General features: G+C 39.4%; 1 protein-coding gene across 8 annotated transcripts in view; it reads left to right on the forward strand.

Annotated features, from left to right (window-relative positions):
• WRN (WRN RecQ like helicase) overlaps positions 1-23,505 on the forward strand; it is a 128,245-nt gene that overhangs the window by 71,532 nt on the left and 33,208 nt on the right. For 7 of the 8 annotated variants that reach the window (XM_061404415.1, XM_061404419.1, XM_061404413.1 and 4 more), the window contains 4 exons: positions 7,957-8,131; positions 12,771-12,952; positions 17,623-17,724; positions 18,005-18,097. In XM_061404415.1, the coding sequence (XP_061260399.1) occupies positions 7,957-8,131; positions 12,771-12,952; positions 17,623-17,724; positions 18,005-18,097 (552 nt within the window). The remainder of the gene's footprint in view (positions 1-7,956; positions 8,132-12,770; positions 12,953-17,622; positions 17,725-18,004; positions 18,098-23,505) is intronic. The other variant, XM_061404417.1, reaches the window with a different exon arrangement.

The following is a 23,505-nucleotide window of genomic DNA, read 5'->3' on the forward strand; positions in this document are numbered from 1 at the left end:
GCTCTAGGGGAGGGGTCGAAGGATGGAGGAGGCGACAGCCCGTAACACGTCCTGCCAACCTCCCTGAAACCTTTGCACTGGAATACATCTTTGCTGAGAATCGTGCACACCCACCGGGAAGGACCCTGAGTCAGGCCAAATATGGGCACAAGCAAGATGATTGGCCAGAGACAACCCGGAAGACTGCCCCATATGAGCGATCCATGCCACCCCTGTTGGGTGCAGCTCACTCTGTGAGTTCACCCGTGTGCTCTTCCACATGAGCTTTGCTTCTGTTAATAACAACAGCCTTTTTGGGCTGGTTGATTCCATGCTGCCACACCTGAATCTTTGAGATGCCTGGTCCCGGAGGATACATCCCAGTGTTGGAAAAATAATCATAAGACTGTACAATCAAAATAACCTCCCCAGGGAGTCCCTGGCAACTGCAACATTTTTCTCTATTCAGGGAACTAAGTTCAGCCAAAGACATCTGATTCAGGGTTGCTGGGGATCTCAGGGACGCCCTGGACCCCTTCTAGATTAAAAGAAAGAAAGTGAAGTTGTTCAGTCATGACTCTTTGCAACCCAAGGGCTATAGCCACCAGGCTCCTCAGTCCATGGGATTTTCAGGCAGGAGTACTGGAGTGGGTTGCCATTTCCTTCTCCAGGGGATCTTCCTGACCCAGAGATTGAAGCCAGGTCTCCCACATTGCAGGCAGAAGCTTTACCATCTGAGCCACCAGGGAAGCCCATCTAGATTAAAGCCTTCTGGTAAATGTTTCCAGGATGCTGGATTACATTTCTAGGTTAGCCTCTTTGTTCTTGGTTGCAGGTTGTTCAACATGAGGGGACCCCCTCCTAAGTCGGAGGGAACACCTCTGGGCTGTTTCCTTAAGAACTGGAAGCTATTTAAATTAGATGGGCTAAGAAAAGAAAAACTTAAGTTTTTCTGTAATACTTCCTGGCTTTTATATAATTTGGGTGATGGAGAAAGATGGCCCCAAAATGGGTCTGTAAATTATCATACCATCTTGCAATTGGATCGTTCTTGCTGCAGGCTGGAACAATGGACTGAGGTTCCCTGCGTCCAGGCCTTCATATCCCTTTACCGGAGTCTCGCTCTGTGCAGCTCAGAGGCCTGGGGAACCAGAGAATTCTCCCAGCATTCTAGATGGTCCTCATTTAACTTCCCCCAACTCTCAATGGGGAAACCGAGCTTCTCCTATTCTACTGTGCTGCTAAGTCGCTTCAGTCGTGTCTAACTCTGTGCGACCCCGTAGATGGCAGCCCACCAGGCTCCCCCGTCCCTGGGATTCTCCAGGCGAGAACACTGGAGTGGGTTGCCATTTCCTTCACCAATGCATGAAAGTGAAAAGTGAAAGTGAAGTCACTCAGTCGTGTCTGACTCTTAGTGACCCCATGGACTGCAGCCCACCAGGCTCCTCCATCCATGGGATTTTCCAGGCAAGAGTACTGGAGTGGGTTGCCATTGCCTTCTCTGATTCCTACAAGTAACCCTGATTCTCCAGATCCCCCTGGCAAATCCCAAACCTCGCTTCCCTATTCACCTCTAAACACACTGGTACCACACTTTGCCAACAAAGTTCTGTCTAGCACAGCTATGGTTTTTCCAGTAGTCAGGTATGGATGTGACAGTTGGACTATAAAGAAAGCTGAGCACTGAAAAATTGATGCTTTTGAACTGTGGTATTGGAGAAAACTCTTGAGAGTCCCTTGGACTGCAAGATCCAACCAGTCCATCCTAAAGGAGATCAATCCTGAGTGTTCGTCGGAAGGAGTGATATTGAAGCTGAAACTCCAATACTTTGGCCGCCTGATAGAAAGAACTGACTCATTTGAAAAGACTCTGATGCTGGGAAAGGTTGAGGGCAGGAGGAGAAGGGGATAACAGAGGATGAGATGGTTGGATGGCATCACTGACTCAATGGACATGAGTTTGGGTAAACTCCAGGATTTGGTGATGGACAGGGAGGCCTGGAATGCTGCGGTACATGGGGTCACAGAGTCAGACACGACTAAGCAACTGAACTGAAGTGACCCCAGGATGAAAAAGCTAATCCCACCACTGAGGTATTTCATAGGTGGGCCTTCCAGTCACCCAGGATCAGGGAGAATGTGTCCTCCCAGGGGAGCAGCAAATGGCGAAAGCACAGTCTGAGTGCGCCTGCCCTTCTCTTTAACTGATTCAGCAGAGTGCAAACGAAGACTGGGCCAGTTTTCTGAAAACCCTAGTAGGTTTACTGAAGGATTTCAGGCCCTAACCCTGGCATTTGGTTTACCTTGGAGGGACATCCAACTAATCCTCACTACCTGCTGTACCTGTGAGGAGAAGCAGAGGGTTTGGACAGCAGCCTCGGGGCACACTGAGCAGCTTGCCAGAGCCCAGCCCAGCGTTTATGATATGCTGGGGATGCAGAGTCCCTCTTGGGATGATGGGCCAGGAACCACATTATTCAGTGCCTATTAGAAGGAATGAGGAATGCATTAGAAAACCAGTCAGCTATGAAAGGGTCAAAGAAGTGACCCAAGAGAAAGAAGAAAATCCAGCCCTCTTTTGGGGACAACTTGTGGAAGCTTTTAGAACGTTTACTAACATAGATACCTCCACTCCTGAGGGTCAGTCCCTACTGGGACTACCTTTTATCATTCAGTTCGCCCCTATGACAATAGGCAAAAACTTCAAATGTTACAATCAGGGCCACAAACCCTGATGCCCCACCTGCTAGAGGTGGCTTTTGGGGTAAAAAATCAAGCTGAGGAGAAGAAAAGAACTCAGTGTGAATTGAGGCAGGCCAGAGCCAAAGCTCAGCTGATAACGGTTGCTGTCGGACACACTTTGCAACTTCAGGGCCACTGAGGGGACAGCAGGTGTCAACCATCAGTCCAGAGGTTAGACCAACACGGGGGAGTGCTTCAAAGGCAAGTCAACTGACCACTGGGCCCGTGGATGCCAGAAGGAGCCTCCTAGGCCATGCCCAGTCTGTAGACAGGCTTGATCCTGAAGAGGAAGAGGGACTCCTGCTTCTGAGATGACCATGCTGGGCTCCTGAGGTGTCCCGGCAGCTTCCCCCACACCTGCCCTGAGGTGTCTATCTCCATCAAGGAACCTGGGTCATCTCTGATGTGGCGGAAAAAAGATTGATTTTTTAATTGATACAGAAGCCACTGACTCGCCTGACTTCTTACTCTGGACCTTTTTTCTCTAAAAGCTGCACAGTGACAGGTGTCAGTGAAAAGCCTCACATCTGTTACTTCACTGGAATCATGTTTGCCAGTTTGAACAGTATTTGGTCTCATCATCTCACATGGTAGCAAAGTAATGCTCAAAATTCTCCAAGCGAAGCTTCAGTTAAACATGAACAGAGAACTTATAGATGTTCAAACTGGATTTAGAAAAGGCAGAGAAACCAGAGATCAAATTGCCAACATCTGTTGAACCATAGAAAAAGCAGGAGAGTTCCAGCAAAACATGTACTTCTGCTTTAAAGACTACGCCAAAGCCTTTGACTGTGTGGATCACAACAAACTGTGGAAAATTCTTCAAGAGATGGGAATACCAGACCACCTGACCTGCCTCCTGAGAAATCTGTATTCAGATCAAAAAGCAACAGTTAGAACTGGACGTGAAACAACAGAGTGGTTCCAAATTGGGAAAGGAGTACATCAAGGCTATATATTGTCACCCTGCTTATTTAACTTATATGCAGAGTACATCATGTGAAATGCCAGACTGGATGAAGCACAAGCTGGAATCAAGATTTCTGGGAGAAATATCAATAACCTCAGATATGCAGATGATACAACCCTTATGGCAGAAAGTGAAGAGGAACTAAAGAGCCTCTTGAAAGTGAAAGAGGAGAGTGAAAAAGGTGGCTTAAAACTGAACATTCAAAAAACTAAGATCATGGCATCTGGTCCCATCACTTCATGGCAAATAGATGGGGAAACAATGGAAACAGTGAGAGACTTTATTTTCTTGGGCTCCAAAATCACTGCAGATGGTGACTGCAGTCATGAAATCAAAAGTCACTTGCTCCTTGGAAGAAAAGCTGGACAGCATATTAAAAAGCAGAGACATTACTTTGCCATCAAAGGTCTGTATAGTCAAAGCTGTGGTTTTTCCAGTAGTCACATATGGATATGAGAGTTGGACCATAAAGAAGGCTGAGCGTCAAAGAATTGATGTTGAACTGTGGTGTTGGAGAAGTCTCTTGAGAGTCCCTTGGACTGATCAAGGAGATCCAATCAGTCAATCCTAAAGGAAATGAGTCCTGAATATTCATTGGAAGGACTGATGCTGAAGCTGAAGCGCCAATACTTTGGCCACCTGATGCGGAGCTAACTCATTAGAAAAGACCCTGATGCTGGGAAAGATTGAAGGCAGAAGAAGGGGACAACAGAGGATCAGGTGGTCGGATGGCATCACTGACTTGATGGACATGAGCTTGAGCAAACTCCAGGAGTTGGTGATGGACAGGGAAGCCTGGCATGCTGCAGTCATGAGGTCGCAAAGAGTTGGACACAACTGAGCAACTGAACTGAACTGAAGTGGGCTCACATGCCTTTTTGGTTGTCACTGAGTGTCCTACCCCACTAATGGGGAGAGACCTTCTGAGTTCCCTGACCGTATTATGGTTAGGAGGTCCCGAGCAGCACCCCCTCTACCTTTCTTTTTTGTTAAATACAAATGAGGAATATAGCATGGTGGATGGGCTCTGAGCAGTAAATGATAAGAGTGGTTCCTGTACATCCCCTTATGATTAATCCTTATAGCATCTTAGTCCAGCTCCCTCAGGATGCTAAATGTTTTACTGTGCTCAGCCTCAAGGATGCCTTCTTTTGCATCCCAGTTCATCTCTTATCTTCACAGTATCTGTTCATCTTCACAGTATCAGTTTGCCTTTGAGTGGACCAACTCCCACTTGGGTCAGATGCAACAATATACCTGGGCAGTGTTGCTTTAGGGGTTTTGAGACAGCCCACACGTGCTTGCCCAGGCCCTAGGAAAGAAACTAGGGGAAATATGCCCAAAAGAAGGGCCTGTTCTACAGTATGTAGATATATTGATATGTAGCTCCTCCATGGAGGCCTTAGATCAGAACACCATTGAAATTCTTAATTTCCTTGGACTTGAGATTATAGGGTCTCCCAGAAAAAGGCGCAGATCTCAAAGCAACAAGTTAAATACATGGGATCCGTAGAAAATAATCTGTATTAGGAAGGCTGTAGTCCATGGGGTCACTGAGGGTCAGACACGACTGAGCAACTTCACTTTCACTTTTCACTTTCATGCATTGGAGAAGGAAATGGCATTCCACTCTAGTGTTCTTGCTTGGAGAATCCCAGGGATGGGGGAGCCTGGTGGGCTGCCGTCTATGGGGTCGCACAGAGTCGGACACAACTGAAATGACTTAGCAGCAGCAGCAGCAGCAGCAGGCCTAAATATTCCAAAGACAAAAGGACATCTCTATACCTTGGGCTTCCCAGGTGGCGCTAGTAGTAAAGAACCCACCTGCCAATGTAGGAGACATAAGAGATGCAGGCTCGATTCCTGGGCTGGGAAGATCCATCAGAGCTCCTGCTCTGAGTCTTCCCAGTTGACAAACGCCACGCATCTGGTATGTTAAGTTTATTTCTTCGAGGTGGCAGCAGTTCCATGTCAAGATGATGGTTATTCAGGGGTTCTAGCCACTCCCTGAGGCAGATTCTTCTGGACCAACAGCAGAGGTCTCCCTGGGGCTCCGTGGCAAGGCAGGATGAGAGTTCTGTGGCCCACGAGCCCAATGCCAGCCTGAAGAAGCTACAGAAGGTGGACCTTTGCCCTGCATCCTCGCAATAAAAATTCCCTGGGGTCCAGGAATCTCAGAGGGGATGTGAGGTAGGCAATAGGCGGGCCCCAGGCTGAGCTGCTGCAAAGTCTCCAGTTTACACTTTGAGAGAAGATGCCATCAGGAGCACTGGGCCCTGAGACCACAATTTCCTCTTGCTGTGGTCATCCCGACGTGTGCAGAGAATGTCCTCGTTGTCCTCTAAGGAATTCTGAATAATGCAACTCTAGGGGAGGGGAAAAGGAAGGAAGAGATGCCAGCCCATAATATGTCCTGCCAACCTCCCAAAAACCTTCGAGCTGACCAAGGAAGAACCCCGAGACAGGCCAAATATGGGAACAAGCAAGATGACTGGCCAGACATAACCTGAAGAGTGCCCTCATATAAGCAATCTAAGCCTCCCTATTGGGTGCAGCTCACTCTATGAGTTTGCCTTTGTTTTCTTCCACACGTGCTTTGCCTCCAATAAATGCTGGTCTCTTATGAATTCTTTTGGCAGAAAAGACAAAGACCAAGGCCCTTCTTCCAGTCATTTCACTGATGTAGTCAATAGGAATGTTCACTGCTTTGATTTTTCGGTTCTATAAATTCAAATTTTCATATTTTCTACTTTTTTTTCATGTAAAAAGCGATCCATATTGTTAGTATCATTTTGAACAGTACAGATGCATGTAAACTGAAGAGTACTTAGATTCTCCAATCCCATTCCTCAGTTTTCACTGCTGACATTTTTGCATTTAGCTTTATAGGTTCTGTTCTTTGTCTTAGACTATGCAAATATGTGCTCTCAATTGTTGTTGTTGTTAGCTTGCCACAGAAATGGTGTTGTAGTATGTCCATTTTGTCTGCAATTTTCCTCCTTTTTGTATCTCTGTTATCTTTCTGTATATTGTGTTTTCTTAAATTAGGCCTTTATGTTTTAAGATGTTACAGTATTCACGTTTTGGTGCACAGTTCTTCCTTCTTTGAAAAATATTTTTTTAATGAGATTCTTGTACATTAAAAAGATAATTTGCATTTTTTTTTTCACTCCATGGAGTGAAATTTTGACATGGAAGCCCATTTGGTCACTCTCAAAAATTACTTTGGGTAGATGATTTAGTTAAGACTCTTAGAGTAAAATTGCTGCATTATTTTTCTAAGTTTTCAATGATTTTTACCATAGTCCTTCTTAAAGGTTTTTATACATTTACTTTTTAAATATTTGATTCACTTTCATAGTATGAATGTGTATGATCATGAACATTTAGATAATTTTTCATTATCATAGTTTTGCCATGAATATTTGTATGTATCTTTTGGCTGATCTTTACGTATATTTGTAAAATAGATTCCTAAAATTAAAATTGTATCACAGGTTATATGCATTAAAAATTAAATAAAATAACTTTCTAAATCTAAGGGGTATGTTCTTTTTATATTCGTTGGGTCAGCATAAATGAATGTATTTATGTAAATGAATATATTGAGGAATTAAATATTCTACAAAATCGTCATTTAAACTTTTAATAAGTGCAGGTTTCTAAAATAGGCTAACATGTTATTTTCTATAACATAGCCTTAAGATTACCAATAAATGCTTCTTTGAACTATATAAATGATCTTTTATTATTACATGAAAGTTCTTGCTTTTTTGATTAACATGTAGAAATTGAATTTTACAATCATAAGAGAGATAAGAATAATGTAAAAATTTTATTCTTCTATGTAAATATTACATTTCCTGTGTAAATGAAGAGTACTTGTTAAACCAGAGTTCTGCATTTCCAAAAGGATGGTAATTGTATTTCCATTAGTTTGCCGGTTTTTAGCAAGGCTTGTGCTTCAATAAATAAACCTGTCTCTGGTTTTAATTTGAACAAAAAACTGAAGTCAGTGGTATTTGTGTTTAACATAATTTATTTCCACATCTGAGTGTCCAAAATGTTTTAGATTTTTGTTAAATATATCATTGTTTTTTATATGCTTTCTCCTTCCAGTTTTTTACTAAAAGGAAAATGTAAATTAAAATTTAAAAATGAAATTAAATTAAAAATTTAAAAAGAAGGGGAAATTAAATCATGTAAAACTCCAACATATATATATATATATATATATTTGTCCTTTTGCTCTTCTTTTTCTTTAGTTCTGCTTGGGAATTTGAAGGTCCAACTATCATCTATTGTCCTTCCAGAAAAATGACAGAGCAAGTTACAGCTGAACTTAAAAAACTGAAGTTAGCCTGTGGAACATACCATGCAGGACTGAGTATTAACTTAAGGAAGCAAGTTCATCATAGGTTCATGAGAGATGAAATTCAGGTGTGAAGATGGATCATCATGACTGTCTTTTCCCCCTACTGGAAACAGATATTTCTATAATAGCTATTTATGAAGTCTTTATTGAATATCTTTGTTGTGTTCCCCAACTTCCTTGCCCCTGCCCCTCCATGGAGGGATAATGTTTTTTGTTTTCTAATTAATTTTTTTTTAAAGTTTATCTTATAGTTGATTTACAATGTATTGTTAATTTCAGGTATACATACTATATATAAAATAGGAACTAATAGGAACCTATGGTACAGCACAAGTAACTATTCAGTACTCTGTAATGACCTATATGGGAATGGAATCTAAAAAAGAGTGGATATATGTATACCTGATTCACTTTACTGTACAGCAGAAACTAATACATTATAAAAAAAAAACATTGTAAGTCAACTATATTAAAAATTAAACAAAAATTTCTTTAAAGTTGGAATTGAACTTCATAATTTAATCCTGAAATATTATTTGTTTAAAATTGCAGTGGTAAAGAATCCCCCTGCCAGTGCAGGAGATGTAAGAGATGCAGGTTCTATCCCTGGGTTGGGAAGATCCCCTGGAGTAGGAAATGGCAACCCACTCCAGTATTGTTGCCTGGAAGATTCCATGGACAGAGGAGCCATGGGGTCGAGTTCGACATGACTGAGCACGAGCACAAAAATGGAAAAACAGCAATGTGTATTAAAAAATTTTAGGTGTACATCCATGTGATTCATTCATGCATATAGATTTGAGTACCGTTTTGATGAGCGTAAAGCAGTCACTCTGATAGAATTGGTGTAGAATATGGGAGATAGATAGGTAAGAAAACTGTTGCAGGCAAGTATAAATGGCAGCCTGTACATAGAATGGTGTTTAGGTTCACAGAGGAGGGAACACTAGCTGTTAAGGTAGATGGTCAAATGGAGTTGTACACCCAGGAATAAGCAGTTTGAGTAGAATCTGAACAAGTGAATAGAAGTTCATCAGGTATGCATGGCTAGGGGGTGATGAAGGATAAGGAATTGATTATACAACTCCTGAAAGAAGGACTGATATGTGCAAGGCACTTTGGTATAAGAGAGCATACTGGGTTCAAGGAATTGTGAGTAGCTTGCAATGGTTGGAGAAAAGGGAAGTATGGAGTAGGAGGACACAGTATAGGTAAAATGGCAGGAACTGGTGGAAACTTAGGAAGAGAGTTGAATTGGTTGTTTGGCCAGGTTAGAGAGGATCTTAAAACTTGCAGAGAGGCAAGCTGGAGTTGGTATGAAGTTCCCTTATTTTTTCCAGATAAGCTGTAGGACTTTTTATTTAAATGACATTCCATCTGACAGGTAAAGCAGATTAAAGTAGAATGGCCTTGTTGAAGTTGATGTGATGGAGAATCAAGTCCAGGAACGTCCCTGTCTCCATGTCAGTGTCTTGGGGGTTGTCTTAGAATCTTCAGAATTCTGCCAAACAAAACTTGAAAACCACTGTGACATACTGCTCTGTTTTTGAGCAAGATAATAGTATTATAGAAACACTAGACTGGGAGCACTAAGTAGGATTGGTCTGAAGGAGAGAAGAAAGGTATTGATGAAGTTCACAAGAAGTGCTACAGCTGAGATTTCTTATGGTTAGAATCCTGGTTCAGCGGGTGTCACACAGATTATTTTGGATGATTTCAATTCAAACATGTAAGTAGGTTTAAATCAACACTATCAACATATCCACCCCCTGTCAATATACTCCTGGAATAGTCCCCATCTCAAATTGAGAGGAACTTAACTTCCGTTTTGCATTTTCTGTCCAATAGATCATCCATCTCCTATGAATCTAGAACTCTGCATATGCAGCTCACTGACATTGTCACGCTGCAGCGCATATCTGCCTGAAGGCATCTGTCCTCTTTCTTCCTCTTCTTTCCAAAGGCAAGAACAGCTATCACAGCTGCCTGGAATAGAGGTTTTATCCAAATTCTTAAATGCTTGTATGTTTATTCTATTAGCTCTGAAGCTTGAAAATTATCAGATAAAGTTCATTAGCTGCTGCTTACTAAATCTTAACAATTGATCTTTGAGTCAATAATTGACCAGTGGTTTTTCTGTCTTGTTGTATTATTACTAATTATTTATTTAGATAGAAACATCTCCCAGGGACACGAGGAAGACTAAGATTTTTTTCTTGCCTATTTTTCATGATGAAATCTAACCACATTTGGATGTAGATTTGTGTTTTGAGTCTGTGATCAGTCTTTTAATCCTGACTTTTAATTTTATGTCCTTTGTATTTTATTTGCCTTTTCTAGATGGCTTGAATTCGTTTCCTTTTTGGGATGAGGTTATGAGTAAATTATTTGATAAAGTATTTTCATTTACACCTGAGAGGTTATAACGATATTTTGAAAATCATATCTGTAGAATAGGTTAATCTCTTTTAAAGACAATATCATGAAAAAAATTAGATCTTAAGAATTTTCATCATACAAACACACAGACACACATACATATACACACAGTAATCATGTGAGGTGATGGAGGTATTAACCTTACTGAGGTTATCGATCACGTCACAATATATATGTATATCAAATCATGTTATATATGGTAAACTTACACAATGTTATAATTCAGTTATATCAATAAAGTTGGAAAAATTGAATAAGAAATAACATTTAAAAAATAAATATTGGAATTATTATTAGATTGCTTTTTTACTCAAATATAGCAAAACTGATAGTTGTATTCACACAAAGCTTTTTCTTAATATTATTTCCATTCCTATGTTTATTTTTCTCTCATATTTCCCTTTATTTGTCCTTCCTTCCTTCTTTTTTTTCTACTCTTGGTACATCTTAACACGTTTTTGTTTCAAATGGCACTTTAATATTTACCACTTATACACACACATAGTTTAACAAACTAAGTAGTTTTCTGGTGTTTAAAATGAAAAGCACAAGTCATCATTCCTTCCTGCTTCTTTCTCCTGCTCTCAGCTTTTTGAGCTTATTCCTTTGGTGTTTGCCACTGTATCTTGCAATAATTTGCTTGTACTGCTCCTACTTAGTGTACTTATTATCTGCCTGTTAGATTTAGGCATTATCTCTCAATTCCCCACTATGAAAGGTGAACGCATAGCTCTTTGACATCCCTTCCTGCCCTTCTCATTGCGTCTACAAGTTTCTACCCCCTCTTTTCCCAATATATTTATATCATAATTTTGATTAGATCAATATACCCAAATATTATGTTTATGTATTCTTTATAAATGCTTTTTATATGTAAGGCATGTAGTATATTTAGAGTTACTTGTACATTTTTTTGTATTCTAATTAATACCTTTCAAGAAATGTATTCAGGGTTTTTTTTGACAATTATCACTAATTTTGGCCTAAAATCTCCCCTAGGCATGTAAATCTCACCTCTGTATGTTCATTCCTGTTATACCAGTTTTATCCTTTTAAATTTGCAGAGAGAAATGCATATTTCATTCTATCTCTTTAATGAGCAGCTTCCTCTTACCTTTAGGCTTCCCTGGTGGCTCAGATGGTAAAGAATCCTCCTGTAACGCAGGAGACCCAGGGTTCGACCCCTGGGTTGGGAAGCTCCTCTGGAGGAGGGAATGGTTACCCACTCCAAAATTGTTGCCTGAAGAATCCTATGGACAGAGAAGCCTGGTGGGCTACAGTCATGGGGTCACAAAGAATCGGACACAACTGAGCATGCCCCATACCTGTCTTTCTACCTTAGAATACTGCTAGAAAAATTGAGATGCAGTCTTGAAACTTCAGAATAACCCAAAGGCTCATTTAATATATATTTTAAGAGTCTCTTTTGTGTCCTATATTTATATGCATTCGGAAGAACCATGATATTTGCTCCTTTTTGTAGAGAGGGAACAAATCCTATTTGATGGTCACCAGTCCTAAATCTGTAAATTGGGCAGATAATCTCTTAAGCTGTAAGTGATTTGTCAAAATTATATTAAATTCCCTGGTGGCTCAGACGGTAAAAGAGTCTGCCTGCAATGCTGGAGACCCAGGTTTGATCCCTGGGTCAGGAAGAGCCTCTGGAGAAGGAAATGGCAACCCACTCCAGTATTCTTGCCTGGAAAATCCCATGGATGGAGGAGCCTGGCGGGCTACAGTCCATGGGATTGTAGAGTCAGACACGACTGAGTGACTTCACTTTCACTTTCCTTTTTTTTTTTTTCAGTTTTATTTATTTATTTTCTTTACAGTATTGTAGTGGTTTTTGCCATACATTGACACGAATCCGCCACAGGTATACATGTGTTCTGCATCCTGAACCCACCTCCCTCCCCATCCCATCCCTCTGGGTCATCCTAGTGCACCAGCCCCGAGCACCCTGTCTCATGCATTGAACCTGGACTGGCGATTTGTTTCACATATGATAATTTACATGTTTCAGTGCCATTCTCACATATCATCCCACCCTCGCCCTCTCCCACAGAGTCCAAAAGACTGTTCTATAAATCTGTGTCTCTTTTGCTGTCTTGCATACAGGGTTATCATTACCATCTTTGTAAATTCACTTTCATATTAAATTCAGTAGCATGCCAGGGACTGTAATGAATGAACTAATTGTACTTACCAAAGGGAAACATGTTTTAATTCTGCTAAACGTTTAACTATGTTGTTATTTATTCTCAGTGTGTCATAGCTACCGTAGCTTTTGGAATGGGCATTAATAAGGCTGACATTCGCCAAGTCATTCATTATGGTGCTCCTAAGGAAATGGAATCCTATTACCAGGAGATTGGTAGAGCTGGCCGAGATGGACTTCAAAGTTCTTGTCACGTTCTTTGGGCTCCAGCAGACATGAACCTAAATAGGTAAAAACATTCATTACTTTCACCCTTGCAGATTTCTTAAAGTATTGGAGGCAACATTCAAAATTTAAACTAATATGTGTAAGTGCATTTAAAACCAAAAGAAAACCCAAGATGTTTAAGAAGATTTGTGGTGAGTTACCGCGATGAACTAATTTCATCTATACATGTTTTACTGTGAAGATTTAACTAAACCAGCACTATACTGGGAATGTAACGTAGATCTTGTGAAACACTTTCAAAATATTGTTCGTTGATGATTTGGTTTTCTCTTCAGTTCTCTCAAGTTTTGATATGTCTTCAGCCATATTTACTTTAGATACCATTTATTTTGTTTTTGTTTTCTCATGCTGCCATGGTGCTTATTCCAAATGACTTCTGTCAATTCCAGTTTGGCTCTAATTACCATTTTTGTTTCTTTTGTTTGTTCTGTGAGAGCATGTCCGCTGTCCTTGCCTGTCTGAGTGATCATGTTGCTCTGTACTGACTGACTGCCATGGAAAAATATTGTGCTTAGTGTTTAGAGGCAGGAAAGCCTTACTACTTAAATACTAAACAGGTATTTTGTTGGCACTTATGTTCTGTGAGATTGATGTTGAAAGGAAGACTTCATCTTGCAGAATTTTAGTGGCAGGATTTACCAATTTATTCCTTTACCCATAGGGAAAAAAAGTTAAGAAACACGTATGTGTTTGAAATGGTGAGAGTGCTTATCTAATACAGTTTTATTTTTATTTAGTGCTCAGCAGTTTTTTTTTAACACTATGTCCCAAGCATTATGCTCTGTGCTGAGTATCCAATGGTAAATAAAAGCAGATATAAATAGTACTGGAGAAGGCAATGGCAACCCACTCCAGTACTTTTGCCTGGAAAATCCCATGGACGGAGAAGCCTGGTAGGCTGCAGTCCATGGGGTCGCTAGAGTCGGACACGACTGAGCGACTTCACTTTCACTTTTCACTTTCATACATTGGAGAAGGAAATGGCAACCCACTCCAGTGTTCTTGCCTGGAGAATCCCAGGGAAGGGGAAGCTTGGTGGGCTGCCGTCTATGGGGTCTCACAGAGTCGGACACGACTGAAGCGACTTAGCAGAGTAGCAGCAGATAAATAGTACCTGTTTTTATAGAGTTTACTATATAATGGGAATGACAGATCTTAATCACAGAATCATACAACTGTGAGTACATAGGGTTCATTTTACTGCTCTGTTTGTGTTTGAAAATTTCAATAACCAAAAGTTCTTTTGGAAAGGATCGAGCAAATACGTGTAATGGTATAGCTACTACGTGCTATGAAGGAAATTTGCCTTGAGTAGCCAGTGTAATATTGGGTGTGTGTTTACCCACTTATAAAGATCAGGTAAGGCTTCCTTGAGGAACTAGTGAGTTAACTTGAGGTATGAGAGAAGAATAGGGATTAATTAGGTAAGAATGTTGGCTATAAATTTTAAGCCTCTCCTTTTAGGAGTATCAGTAGCTTTTGTTTCTTAAGGTTGTGCTTTTGACATTAGTGTCTTTGTAAAGCTTTTTATAAACTAATTTAAAGTAATTGGGATAGAACACAGCTTTGTATACCACTATTAAGTTTGGGGTTGTTAAAAACATTTGGGATTGTATCAAATGTAAGTTGATTCCTACCAGATCTGATTTTATTTGTGCATTGTGTTAGATGCTGAAGACTTAACAACTTAGGTTTTGTATTGTGGCTTGGCGGGTTCATCAGTGGATACAGTTTCTGTTTATCTGAGTCTCAAAGATATTTTAAATGGTTATCTCATTAAGATTTAACAGAGGTTAACAGTGAGTAGTAATCAAATAGTGTTGCCAGAAAACCCATACTTGAATCTTTAATACAGACAGGTTGTTCTTTGTATCCATACTAAAGGAAATAAAACTATAGGGTTAATCAGCATAAAAAAATATTTCAGCAAGGGTCGAGGCCCAAATCTGTGCTATCCTATGACAAACCTCTTCTATTAGAGAAAAGAGAGTTTTAGAATAAGTGGAATAGCTGATTTTCAAATGAAAAGATCACTGTAATTCACGAAATGTTTAGAGCCTGTCTTATGCTAGAATCCTGTGACTAAGAGAAGAAACTTGTCTGGTCATCAGTGTAAATATGCAACTAAAATTTTTTTATCGTAGAAGCCATACCGTTGGCAAAGTCTCAGTGTCTACAGTTGCTAGTCATTATTTGAAACAGTCAAAACCCAGATAGTTACTGTAATCTTTGTTTAAAGGGAATAATTTGCAAATTAATCTCAGTTTAATAAATCTTCCACTGGCTCCAACTGATTTCTAGTTAGGGTATTGCTTTCAGAATATTTATTCTTTTTCAACTTCTTTTTATTCTGTGGAATATTATACTTTAACTATTCTGATGGTCCCAGAAGAAGAACAAATATTCATTTGATTTGTTGTTAGAAACTTGTTCTTTTATTTCCTTCAATTTGTTAGCAAAACTGATGTGTTAAATATTGGTCACTGGAACCAAAAATGAGGGATCTTGTTCTCAGAGTGTGGGCATTTGCTTCCTTTGCTCTTTCTGAGGAAAAGGAGGTGACTTAAACAAACGAATCATTGCAAAATAGGGACTGAATTTTAGCCCAGGAGCTAGGAATGAGATTGGATGGCTGAACCAGGAACTAGAGTCAGTTGTTGGAAGAGACTTTTTAGAGAAATTACATGGAAGGGCACGGTGGTTGGTGGTGTCAAAGGATAAGAAAGTTTTTGAATCAGAGGTCATTTGTGTGTTCAGACTTGCCAGAATTCTCTTAACTGGATTCCCTCTTGGTATCTTCCTTAAGAATTGTACTTCTATCAGTATTTTTATCAGTCAGAAGGTTGTATAGTCAAAATATGAGTGAGTCAGTTCCCTTTTGATGAGAAGTATTATCATCTAGATCTTGTAGGTTTTGTTGTTTTCTTTTGAAGTATTTGTAACCTGTTCAACTCAGACTTATATTTATTCTTGGAAAGATATGCAAAAACTATTTGGGAGATTCTCATCATCTAATATGTGATAGTCATGGAATGTCTTCATAGAAGAGTAAAATTAAGAGAGTCAGCATAAGGTATAGCAGCAGTACTTTAAAAAAAAGTCTTTCGTGTTATTTTAAAAGTTTATATAAATTCAGCATTATGGGAAAAGAAGTTTGAGGAAGGAACTTAATTTTGATAATTTTCTGATGTCTGGTCAGTCAGTTCAGTGGCTCAGTCGTGTCTGACTCTTTGTGACCCCATGGACTTCAGCATGCCAGGCTTCCCTGTCCATCACCAACTCCTGGAGCCTACTCAAACTCATGTCCATCGAGTTGGTGATGCCATCCAACCATCTCATTTTCTGTCGTCCCCTTCTCCTTCCATCTTTGATCTTTCCCAGCATCAGGGTCTTTTCCAGTGAGTCAGTTCTTCTCATCAGGTGGCCACAGTATTGGAGTTTCAGCTTCAACGTCAGTCCTTCCAGTGAGTATTCAGGACTGATTTCCTTTAGTATTGACTGATTGGATCTCCTTGCTATCCATAGGACTCTCAAGAGTCTTCTCCAACACCACTGTTCAAAAGCATCAATTCTTTGGCGCTCAGCTTTGTTTATGGTCCAACTCTCACATCCATACATGACTACTGGAAAAACCATGGCTTTGACTAGACAGACCTTTGTTGGCAAAGTAATGAATGTCTCTGCTTTTTAACATGCTGTCTAGGTTGGTCATAGCTTTTCTTCCAAGGAGCAAGTGTCTTTTAATTTCATGGCTGCAGTCACCATCTATAGTGATTTTGGAGCCCCCCAAAATAAAGTCTCTCAATGTTTCCATTGTTACCTATAGATTTGCCATGAAGTGATGGGACCAGATGCCATGATCTTAGTTTTTTGAACGTTAAGTTTTAAGTCAAATTTTCACTCTCCTCTTTCACTTTCATCAAGAGGCTTTTTAGTTCTTTGCTTTCTGCCATAAGGGTGGTGTCATCTGCGTATAAGGTTATTGATATTTCTCCTGGCAATCTTGATTCCAGCTATGCTTCATCCAGCCCAGCATTTCGCATGATGTACTCTGTATTTAAGTTAAATAAGCAGGGTGACCATATACAGCCTTGACATACTCCTTTCCCAATTTGAAACCAGTCTGTTTTTCCATGTGCAGTGATGTCCGGTAAAACCCCATAATACAAAGAGGTAGTTTTTAGAAGGCTGAGAGGTTTTCTGAAGAGCTGAAGTGGTAAAGGCTCATATTTGGATCATGAGTGTTTTCAGTATTCCTTGTATAGATTAGATGCCTTAGTTTCTCATGTAAAATAACTTTAAGAATAATCTTTTACTGGAAAAAGGTAAAAATTCATGAACAGTAGAACGATTGCCAAAAAAGGAAGTAGCACATAAGCCAAAGTGAAAACCTTTAGAGGTTAACCAGTTTTTAATAGGCAATGAAACAGTTGATATTTGGACATAGGTGACATTCTTTCAAAGGCAGTTTTCATAAAAAATCAGAAAAATGTCTAGCTCTTGTGGGGGCATTGACTGGAAAGGGATCCAATAACTTTCTGAGATGATAGAAATATTCTTTATCTTGTTAGTGGTGTAGATATTTTAAGTTACAAAAAATAAGCAGTAATAAATAAATGAAATAAAGTGCTAATACAATTTTAATATTACTGTGATATTTTTAATTGACAGGTGCCTCCTTAGTGAGATACGCAATGAAAAGTTTCGATTATACAAATTAAAGATGATGGGAAAGATGGAAAAATATCTTTATTCCAGCAAGTGTAGGCGACAGTAAGTATTGTTTATTTTATATCACTCAATAACAAGGATATATAGATGATACTCTTAAGAAAAATGTTTTACAGAATAATTAGAAATACTTAGAAAATATTTGCTGGTGTTACATATGTGCTGAATTTTTAAGTCAACTTTCTTTGTGCCTCAATAAAGTGAAGCCAAATAATGAGATTCCAGCTGAGTCAGTTAATATTGATTTCTCATTATTTTCAACAATGAATTTAACATATATGTTTTTGTTCTTTTATTTAATTTTAAATTTTCTCATGGGTAGAATCATCTTGTCTCATTTTGAAGACAAACAACTACGAAAGGCCTCCGTAGGAATTATGGGAACTGAAAACTGCTGTGATAATTGCAAGTCCAGGTACCTTTTTCTTCTAGATGGACATTCTAAAAATCTTCCTTTGTTTCTTTCTTTTCCTTTTCAAATGATTTTAAATTGATTTTTTATTGAATGATATGTATTGCAGTTTTAAAAAAAAACTAATGAATTTATTTATTTAAAAAGAGGACAAAGCAAGCAGTATTACAATGTTTTACTTTTATAAAGAGGTAAACCAATAAGATGGTAGACCTAAATCTAAACATATCAATAGTTATATTAACTGTAAATGGTCTAAAAACTCCGTTTAAAGAAATTGTTAGAATTGGTTTAAAAATATGACCCAACCATATGCAGTCCACAATACATTCACTACAGATATAATTATATAAGTTAATTAAAAATAAAAGGATACAGACATTGTAAAGCAGTTAAATTCCAAGTAAAAAATAAATAAGAATTGAAAAAAAAAAGATGAAAAACTGTATACCATGAAGACATTAATCAAAAGAAAGCTGGAGTTATTTTTAATGTCTTATAATGAAGATTTTGGAGAAAAAATATTACCAGGGTTACAAAAGGATATTACATGATGATAAAACGGTCAATTCACGAATGTGTCTGTCAGGGTTCTCTAGAGAAACACATCACATTTGGGTACACACACATACTCACACATATACACAGAGAATGAGAATAAAGGAGAGAGAGAGGTTGATTTTAAGGAATTGGCTCATGCTGTTTGTAAGGATTAACAGGTCTGAAATCTGGATCTCATTGAATTTTATAGACCATTTGTCAACAGGAACTACACATTCTTTTCAGGTGCAAGTGTAATGTTCATGAAAACAGACTGTATTTTGGGTCATAAAACCAGTATTAACACATTTAAAAGATTTGTATTTATACAGAATATATTTTCTAACTAAAATGGAATGAAACTACAAATCAATAGATAAGAGGCAAGTCTCCAAATGCTTGGAAATTAAGCAACACACTACTAAATAATCCATTAGTCAAAGAGAAAGTCACAAGTTCAGTCAGAAGATATTTTGAACTGAATGAAATGAAAATGCAAAATGTATGGGATAGAACTAAAGTGATACTGAAATGGAAAATTAAAGCATTAAATACTTAAATAGAAGAAAGATTTCAAATTAGTAATTAAGCTTCTACCTTAAGCAACTAGCAAATAGGGTAAAGTAAGCTTAAAGGAAGTAAAAAAAGAAAAAGGAAAGAGTAAAGATGCGGGACTAAATCAGTAAAATAGAAAACAGGAAAACAATTGAGAAAAGCACTGAACTCAAAAGCTTATTCTTTGAGAAGGTCAATAAAATTGATAGAGACTCCTAAAAAGGGGAAAAAAAAAAGAAAAAGAAGAGACAGATTACCAATATCTGGAATGAAAGAGGAATTTCACAGACATTAAAAGGATAACGAGAAAACACTATGAATAATTCAGTGCACATACATTCAGTAATTTAGATGAAATGGACCAGTTCGTTGAAAATTCTTATTGGCACTTTAAACAAGAAAACCCCTACAAATATGTAAAGCACCCAACTGACATAATAGCTGGAAAAAAGTCAACACATTTACCATCAAAGTAGTTTAGTTCAGGTAAGTTCAGTCACTCAGTCATGTGCGACTCTGTGACCCCACGGACTGCAGCACGCCAGGCTTCCCTGTCCATCACCAACTCCCGGCGCTTGCTCAGAATCATGTCCATTGAGTCGGTGATGCCATCCAACCATCTCATCCTCTGTTGTCCCCTTCTCCTCCTGCCTTCAGTCTTTCCCAGCATCAGGGTCTTTTCTAGTGAGTGAGTTCTTCACATCATCTGGCTACAGTATTGGAGCTTTAATTTCAGCATCAGGCCTTCCGATGAATATTCGGGACTGATTTCCTTTAGTATTTGATCTCCTTACAGCCCAAGGGACTCTCAAGAGTCTTTTCCAGCACCACAGTTCAAAACCATCAATTCTTCAGTGCTTAGCTTTCTTTATGATCCAACTCCCACATCCATATATAACTACTGGAAAAATTGTAGCTTTGACTAGATGAACATTTATTGGCAAAGTAATGTCTCTGCTTTTTAATATGCTATCTAGGTTGGTCATAACTTTTTATCCAAGGAGTAAGCGTCTTTTAATTGCATGGCTGCAGTCACCATCTGCACTGATTTTGGAGCCCAGAAAAATAAAGTCTGACACTGTTTCCACTGTTTCCCCATCTATTTCCCATGAAGTGATGGGACCGGATGCCATGATCTTAGTTTTCTGATTGTTGAATTTTAAGCCAACTTTTTCACTCTCTTCTTTCACCTTCATCAAGAGGCTTTTTAGTTCCTCTTCACTTTCTGCCATAAGGGTGATGTCATCTGCGTATCTGAGGTTATTGATATTTCTCCCAGCAATCTTGATTCCAGCTTGTGCTTCTTCCAGCCCAGCATTTCTCATGATGTACTCTACATATAAGTTAAATAAGCAGAGTGACAATATACAGCCTTGATGTACTCCTTTTCCTATTTGGAACCAGTCCGTTGTTCCATGTCCAGTTCTAACTGTTGTTTCCTGACCTGCATACAGATTTTTCAAGAGGCAGGTCAGGTGGTCTGGTATTCCTATCTCTTTCAGAATTTTCCACAGATTATTGTGATCCACACAGTCAAAGGCTTTGGCATAGTCAATAAAGCAGAAATAGATGTTTTTCTGGAACTCTCTTGCTTTTTCGATGATCCAGCAGATGTTGGCAATTTGATCTTTGGTTCCTTTGCCTTTTCTAAAACCAGCTTGAACATCTGGAAGTTCACAGTTCACGTATTGCTGAAGCCTGGCTTGGAGAATTTTGAGCATTAGTTTACTAGCGTGTGAGTTGAGTGCAATTGTGCGGTAGTTTGAGCATTCCTTGGCATTGCCTTTCTTTGGGATTGGAATAAAAACTGACCTTTTCCAGTCCTGTGGCCACTGCTGAGTTTTCCAAATTTGCTGGCATATTGAGTGCAGCACTTTCACAGCATCATCTTTCAGGATTTGAAATAGCTCAATTGGAATTCCATCACCTCCACTAGCTTTGTTCATAGTGATGTTGTCTAAGGCCCACTTGACCAACCTAGATAGCATATTGAAAAGCAGAGACATTACTTTGCCAACAAAGGTCCGTCTAGTCAAGGCTATGGTTTTTCCTGTGGTCATGTATGGATGTGAGAGTTGGACTGTGAAGAAAGCTGAGCACCGAAGAATTGATGCTTTTGAACTGTGGTGTTGGAGAAGACTCTTGAGAGTCCCTTGGACTGCAAGGAGATCCAACCAGTCCATTCTGAAGATCAGCCCTGGGATTTCTTTGGAAGGAATGATGCTGAAGCTGAAACTCCAGTCCTTTGGCCACCTCATGCGAAGAGTTGACTCATTGGAAAAGACTCTGATGCTGGGAGGGATTGGGGGCAGGAGGAGAAGGGGACGACAGAGGATGAGATGGCTGGATGGCATCACTGACTTGATGGACGTGAGTCTGGGTGAACTCCGGGAGTTGGTGATGGACAGGGAGGCCTGGCGTGCTGCAATTCATGGGGTTGCAAAGAGTCGGACACTACTGAGCGACTGAACTGAACTGAACTAGGTTGGTCATAACTTTTCTTCCAAGAAGCAAGAATCTTTTAATTTCATGGCTGTAGTCACCATCTTGTGATTTTGGAGCCCCCCAAAATAAAGTCTGTCACTGTTTCCACTGTTTGCCCATCTGTTTGCCATGAAGTGATAGAACCAGATGCCATGGTCTTAGTTTTTTGAATGTTGAATTTTAAGCCAGCTTTTTCACTGTCCTCTTTCATTTTAATCAGGTGGTTCTTGAGTTCCTCTTCACTTTCTGCCATAAGGGTGGTGTCATCTGCATATCTGAGGTTATCTATATTTTTGCCAGCAATCTTGATTCCAGCTGTGCTTCATCCAGCTCAGCATTTCACATGATGTGCTCTGCATATAAGTTAAATAAACAGAATGACAATATACAGCCTTGATGTACTCCTTTTCCAATTTGGAACCAGTCCGTCGATTCATGTCTGGTTCTAACTGTTGCTTCTTGACCAGCATACAGATTTCTCAGGAGGCAGGTAAGGTGGTCTGGTATTCCCAGCTCTTTAAGAATTTTCCAGTTTGTTGTGATCCACACAGTCAAAGGCTTTTGCATAGTCAGTGAAGCAGAAGTAGATGTTTTGGTGGAATTCTCATTTTTTCTACAGTCCAACAGATGATGGCAGTTTGATCTATGGTTCCTCTGCTTTTTCTAAATCCAGCTTGAATATCTGGAAGTTCTCGATTCCTGTACTGTTGAAGCCTAGTTTGGAGTATTTTGAGCATTACTTTGCTAGCGTGTGAGATGAGTGCACTTGTGCGGTAGTTTGAGCATTCTCTGGCATTTCCTTTCTTTGGGATTGGAATGAAAACTGACCTTTTCCCATCCTGTGACCACTGTTGAGTTTTCCAAATTTGCTGGCATATTGAGTGCAGCACTTTCACAGCATCATCTTTTAGGATTTGAAATAGCTCAACTGGAATTCCATCACTTCCCCTAACTTTGTTCATAGTGATGTTTCCTAAGGCCCACTTGACTTACCACTCCAGCATGTCTGGCTCTAGGTGAGTGATCACACCATCGTGGTTATCTGGGTCATAAACATCTTTTTTTGTATAGTTCTTCTGTGTATTCTTACCACCTCTTCTTAATATCTTCAGCTTCTTTTAGGTCCATAGCATTTCTGTCCTTTATTGTGCCCATCTTTGCATGAAATGTTCCTGTGATATCTCTGATTTTCTTGAAGAGATCTCTCGTATTTCCCATTCTCTTGTTTTCCTCTAGTTCTTTTCAGTGATCACTTTGGAAGGCTTTTTTATCTCTTTGTGTTATTCTTTGGAACTCTGCATTCAGATGTATATATATTTCCTTTTCTCCTTTGCTTTTTGCTTCTCTTCTTTTCTCAGCTATTTGTAAGGCCTCCTCAGACAACCATTTTGCCTTTTGCATTTCTTTTTCTTGGGGATGTTCTTGATCACGGCCTCCTGTACAGCATCACAAACCTCTGTCCATAGTTCTTCAGGCACTCTGTCAGATCTAATCCCTTGAATCTATTTGCCACATCCACTGTATAATCATAAGGGATTTGATTTAGGTCATACCTGAATGGTTTTCCGTACTTGCTTCAGTTAAAGTCTGAATTTTACATTAAGGAGCTCATGATCGGAGCCATGGTCAGCTCCCAGTGTTGTTTTTGCTGACTGTCTAGAGCTCCGTCTTCGACTGTGAAGAATATAATCAATATGATTTCAGTATTGACATCTGGTTATGTCCACGTGTAGAGTTGTCTCTTGTGTTGTTGGAAGAGGGTGTTTGCTATGACCAGTGCATCCTCTTGGCAAAATTCTATTAGCCTTTGCCCTGTTTCATTCTGTACTCCA

Source organism: Bos javanicus, chromosome 27 (genome assembly GCF_032452875.1).
Source record: "Bos javanicus breed banteng chromosome 27, ARS-OSU_banteng_1.0, whole genome shotgun sequence".
In the NCBI taxonomy this organism is placed as follows: domain Eukaryota; kingdom Metazoa; phylum Chordata; class Mammalia; order Artiodactyla; family Bovidae; genus Bos; species Bos javanicus.